The sequence below is a fragment of the Stegastes partitus genome, unplaced genomic scaffold (assembly GCF_000690725.1).
Source record: "Stegastes partitus isolate 25-593 unplaced genomic scaffold, Stegastes_partitus-1.0.2 Scaffold2693, whole genome shotgun sequence".
Lineage (NCBI taxonomy): Eukaryota > Metazoa > Chordata > Actinopteri > Pomacentridae > Stegastes > Stegastes partitus.
Window position 1 is genome coordinate 12,567 of NW_007580424.1, and position 5,876 is coordinate 18,442.

The following is a 5,876-nucleotide window of genomic DNA, read 5'->3' on the forward strand; positions in this document are numbered from 1 at the left end:
GAATAAAAATAGTTTTGAGTGAAAACAATTAGTCCTCAGATACAATGTCGTTATCAGTGACGGATAAAGAAAATGTCGCCCTTCTATCTCTGATGCAGGGGTTTATGGGTACCTGACATTTGGAAAGGACACGAAGGCCGACATTTTAATGTCGTACGCAAGCGACGACGTCCTGATGCTCATCGCCCGGCTGCTGTTCGGAGTCTCCATCATCACCATCTATCCCATCACCCTGCTGCTCGGCAGGTAAACGACTCGTACCAACTCTGCTTAATATTTCACTGTGATAAGGTCATTCACGATTATCTGAAATGTTAGGTTTAGGGTCATTCTGCCTTGGTTCACCGAATACAAATACAAAATACATAAAGTATGCCTCTGACTGGCACCAAACCCCACATTGTTAAAGCTCTTATTACAGAGGAAAAAAAATAGCCTCTTAGGGTGAAAAGTAAAGGTTTTAATGGTTGGTGGAATGTCGGAATAGAAAACAAATTTACACCATTATTTACCTGGTTTGTATTATTCTATCAAAGTAGGGTGGTGCCATTAAAGACCATGTGTACATATCAATGAACCTGCAACATTTCAGGACTGTACCCGCTTTATTTCTCAAGTTATGGCACTTTAAACATAGCTCCACAGCATGATGCTGCCACCACCATGCTTTGTAAAAATCAACAACTCAGTCAACTCAAAAACTAGCATTAAATATGACCCCAGATTTGACATGTTTGACTTAACATACATATGCATAGAATACAAGGCAGCATAATACTGCCACCACCGTGCTCTGCAAAAAATCAACACTTTTCACTCAAAAACTAATATTTAAGATGACCTCAGATTTGGCATGTTTTACTGAATAACATACATTTGCATAGGACAAAAGGCAGCATGGTACTGCCACCATCATGCTTTGAAAAAATGTACATGTTTAACTCAAAAACGAATCTTAAATATGACCCCAGATTTTACATTTAACTTAATAACATACAAATGCATAGAAAAAAGGCAGCATGATGCTGCCACCACCATACTTTCTCAAGCGATGGCACTTTAAACATTGCTCCACGGCATGATACTGCTACCACCATGCTTTGCAAAAATGTACATTTTTAGCTCAAAACTAATGTTAAATATGATTTTAAAAATTTAACTTATGAACATATATATATAATATATTTATAGAAAAAAATCAGACAAATATGAGAAGGTCAGGTGTGAAGTTTCTTTAAAATTTGGTGAATTGAGGTGGACTGCCAGTTTAGTTACAGTTTCTGACGTTTTTTTTAAAATGTGAAAGTCTTGCCTGGTGTGACGGAGGGATTTTAGGTAAACATGAAAGAATTACACCGACCTGTGATCACTTAAAGTTCTTTTTAGAAAACTGTGAGCCGCAGAGCTTCACTAAGGCAGCTAGATGTTTGTATTTTGACCTGAAGCTTCTAGGATTGACCTGGACGACTGAGAGTCTCCACAGAAACAAGCTGAGTTCTGTTGCATCCAACCTGTTTGTTTCTATCAGGTCAGTGATCCAGGACCTCCTCCTGAGCTGGCGGCGGCGGCGTCACGGCGACCTGCTGACGGTGGAGTTCGAGAGGCGCAGCCGCCACACGCTGACGGTCCTGTGGATAACGATGACGCTGCTCATCGCCGTGTTCGTACCGGACATCAGCAAGGTCATCAGCGTCATCGGCGGCGTCAGCGCCTTCTTCATCTTCATCTTCCCGGGTTAGCGGCCTCGTCGGTCGTCACGCTTTCCGCCAAGTGTTGCTCACGTCCTGTTAAAGCTTGTGTTTGTGTTTGAGCAGGACTCTGTCTGATGTTTGCCATGCAGTCTGAGCCGGTGTCCTGTAAGACCAGGTGAGCCCAAAACTTCATTTAAATGCTAATGTAGTGTCAATATACGTGTGGGGGGGATGCTCCAAAGAAGAGGGGAAGAGTGAATATAGTTAGTAAATAACTGCCTGAGTGGGTGTTTGGTTTATTTAACACTTGTTCAATTCATACGGTCCAAATAAATCAAATTAAAACTGGATTTGAAACTTTTATTATCCATTTTTCTGGATTAATGTGTAATTATCTCAGTTTTAGTTTTAATTGTTCACAAGACACTGTATTGATCCCTCACTGGGGAAATGTGCATGTTTCAGCAGCCGGATACAAAATGAGGCGAGAATTAGAACAATAAAGCTTAAAATGAAGATATAATAAAGACGATGTACAACTTTCACATGTACAGATGTGGAACGATCACAAGACGTTCTTCTGTTGTGACACATTTAACTGTGGCCCATAAATTCCACATGAACCTCTACTTATTGGTGTTGAAAGTCAATGATTACAGTTAAAGTAGCCGTAAGAGGAGGTTATGTTAACGCTACGCTGAAGCCAGCTTGTTCTGCTTCAACACAGAGCTCCAGAAATTCAGTTTTATTCTAAATTGAAAGCAGAAACTGAGAGAACAAGATGCCTTTAAGAGTATAACGGAGGAACATTTAGTACGTAAAACTGTAGCCCAACAGAAACTTTTAAATGCTTTCTCCGTCCTAAAGTCTTTGAGAAGTTTGCTGGTACTGATGGGTCTGAGGATGGAAACATCTTCCTGAGGATGGAAACATCTTCCTGTCAGCGTTTCTGTTCTCAGCGCGTCAATCACTGTCAGGGCTGCCAAACGTTTTTCTTTTTTTTCCGAGTGGTGGCAACTTTTAGATTGAACTTTTTGGAGGGATTTCTTTATCCCCTTTTGGCATAAAGCAAATGCACAAGTCACTTATGAACCCAGGTGTGCTTATATACAGTAGATACATAGCAAAAGATGGATTGAGATTCTTACAGGAACGGTTGAGTGGATGATTTTGATCCGAATGACCCCTTTGGTATCTGTTAAACAACTCCAAGTCCATGATGTGACGAACTGTGCAGCCTGCAGCGTGGAGTTTGCTAATAAAGAAAGGCAAAGTAAACCTTTATTTAGTGGTTTAATTAAAGGTCACAGCTCCTTAGAGTGTGTTTGTTCTCCCAGTCTGATGACCAACCGCCCAAATAATCGTATTACATTTGAGAAAACGGGACGACGGAGCAGAGACGTAGATTTATTGAACAAGAAGCCGAGTCGTCTCAAGATCTTTTTACCGATGACGGCTTTGCAACGTTTAATTTTCTATGTGAAGATCATAACTTACCAAAGTCTCATTACTTCAGGTATCTTCAGGTTCGGAGTTTTGCCTCTAAATTTTTCCCAGGGTTTCCATCCCCACCCTCCAAAGACCGACTGTGTCTAGTACTTAATGTAAATCCACTCAATAAAAGAGCAATGTCAAAAATATATGCATTCATTCTGGATAGCTGCCCTCATACGTGGGACAAAATCAAGGCAGCGTGGGAAGTAGAAGTTGGAGAAACAATACCTGAAGACACCTGGAAAAATACCATACAGCGTATACACACATCTTCTCTCTGCATTAGACATGGCCTGATCCAGTTTAAGGTCGTCTACAGGATGCATTACTCGAATGACAGACTGTCAAAACTTTACTCTAACGTTGCACCGAACCGTCCTAGATGTCAGTATTCCCCGGTTTCTTTGGGGCACATGTTCTGGTCATGTCCTTCTCTATGTGGTTTCTTTTGTAAGAAATACGTAAGAAATGATGTCATTGTTTTTATACTATGGAAAAATTATAAATAAAGTTGTAAAAAAGAAAAAAAAAAAGCCGAGTCGTCTACAACAAGCCAAGCTGGTTGGTTGTAACAGAAAGCTTTGGCTTAAATGAGATTCTTTTCTAAGCCCAGCGTGCGTCGTAGGGCTCATCTTTGCAGTCTTTTGTTTATATTCAAACCCTGTTAATCTTTGTTTTTGCTAAATCTTGTGGTCAGAACGACTCCTACCAACACACAGAACCTCCTCATTAAAGCTTCTGCTCAGACGTTACACACTGACCACAGATTTCCCATAAGACCTGTTTCTCATATGCACATAAGTATGTTGTTTTTGTTTTTTATTATTATATTTAAATAAATACAGTCACCATATGTTAGCCTCTCTGATTGGAGCATATATCAGCATATTTATTACATGTATGTAAACACAGAGCGCTGCTTGGACCTTCACTAGATTCTAATGTCTGATATGTTTAAAGTTCTAGGATCTAATGAAGCCTTTTAATCAGGCTTTTGTTTATTTATTACTCTTCTTAGAACTACTTTTATTTATTGATTACTCTATGTATTCGCTTATTTACATTTTTTATTATATGCACGGTTTATTACTTTATTTTTTATTTTCTTATTCTGTTTTTTTTTTTCATGAATTCTTCTATTTTGATCTTGTCTTTTGTAATATTATCTTTCTTCAATCCCTGTTTTGCCCTTCACCTATTTATCTGTTAGTTCTTCTTAGAACTAGTTTTATTTATCGATTTCTCTCTTAATTCACATATTTTAGTTTATCTGATGTATCGTTTATAACTTCCCTTTTTATTATTTTCTTAACTATTATACTTATTTTATTCTGCTTTTATGCATTTTGACTTCTGTTTTGTCCACCTGTATATCTATCTATTTTATTAATGGATATTTTATGTATGTACGCATCATTTTATCTCATCTGGTGTTTCCTCATTGCATGCATTCCTCAGTCTCTGTGTTTTTTAACTCCTTCATGTACGACATGATGTTTGTTGGTGGTGTTGTTTGTACTTTTTTATTGCAGTTTGATTCTTTTCATCCATAAAGCACTGTGTGTTATATTGCATTTACATAAAAGGTGCTGTAAATAATTACATTCTGATTGATTGTTTATTTGATTGTGCATCATTTGTCTCCTCTCAGAGTGGTCCTGACGGTTTGGGGCGTCGTCACTCTGATCTGCGGAGCCTTCATCTTCGGCCAGAGCACCACCATCGCCGTCATGCAGCTCCTCGGGAAGATCTGAGTGTTTTTCATGGAGACTCAACCTGAACGCGTACTCACCTGCTTCCATCCTCTGAACAGCCTGCGGTGAGTTGAGGCTCTCTAAACCATGAACATGACCCCCTGAACCGTGAAGAAGCTTCTTCAAACCTGCGGCTTTTGTTTTTTTTTTTACCACGATGGACTAAACCTTCCTCCCTCCTCGGGGTATGTTACATCCACTCGGGTTAATCGCTCTGTATCTCCTCCTTCTCCTGCCACGCTGACGTCCGACTGAACTCCTCAGGTATTCTCTGCATAATGTCGTCACATTTATCAGCGTATGTACGTGCAGTCTTTGGGTAACATGAAGGACGTTAAATGTAGAATGTGCGTGGGGTTATTTTCACTTTATTGGTAGAAAAAATCTGAAATTATCAACTGCAAAATATGATATTAAGACTTTAAAGATCCAACCCGGTTTTCAAAAAGTAAAAAACACACAATCTAGTTGCTGCTACTCTTATAAACCTCATTTTTGATTTAAAACACTGATGCAAAGACGACATATCAAATGTTAAAGCTGAGAAATTTCCCTGCCTTTTGAAAAATATGAGCTCATTTTGATTTTAAAGAAAGCAAAGGAGGTCTTTGCACATCTACATCATGAGCCTATTGACTCCAGCAGACAGTCGAACTTGCAAATACGCATTTTTTAATAAATCTTTTTTTTTTTTCCAGTGAAGGTCTAACACTGAAATATGACGCTAGATGTATTTTTGCTGGATAATCGAATCTGATAAGAGCAACTTGCTTCAATAATGTTGAAACAGGGACACCAAAAGAGGAGAAAACTTTACAAAAAACACATTTTGGAACATTTCACTACTAATTAAGTTAATTGGCTAAAGGTCAGAAACAGGATTTGGTGTAAAAATAAAAACAAAAACATCCCAGAGAACCCACAGGTCTTCCAAAAT

The 5,876-nt window shown here is 38.8% G+C and overlaps 1 protein-coding gene across 1 annotated transcript in view; it reads left to right on the forward strand.

Moving 5' to 3' along the window:
- LOC103375596 (putative sodium-coupled neutral amino acid transporter 8) overlaps positions 1-4,939 on the forward strand; it is a gene marked incomplete at its 5' end in the record, with an annotated part of 16,538 nt that extends 11,599 nt beyond the window's left edge. Inside the window, 4 exons of the mRNA XM_008305907.1 lie at positions 99-246; positions 1,529-1,734; positions 1,815-1,866; positions 4,837-4,939. Of these exons, the coding sequence (XP_008304129.1) occupies positions 99-246; positions 1,529-1,734; positions 1,815-1,866; positions 4,837-4,939 (509 nt within the window). The remainder of the gene's footprint in view (positions 1-98; positions 247-1,528; positions 1,735-1,814; positions 1,867-4,836) is intronic.
- Positions 4,940-5,876: the final 937 nt, after the last annotated feature.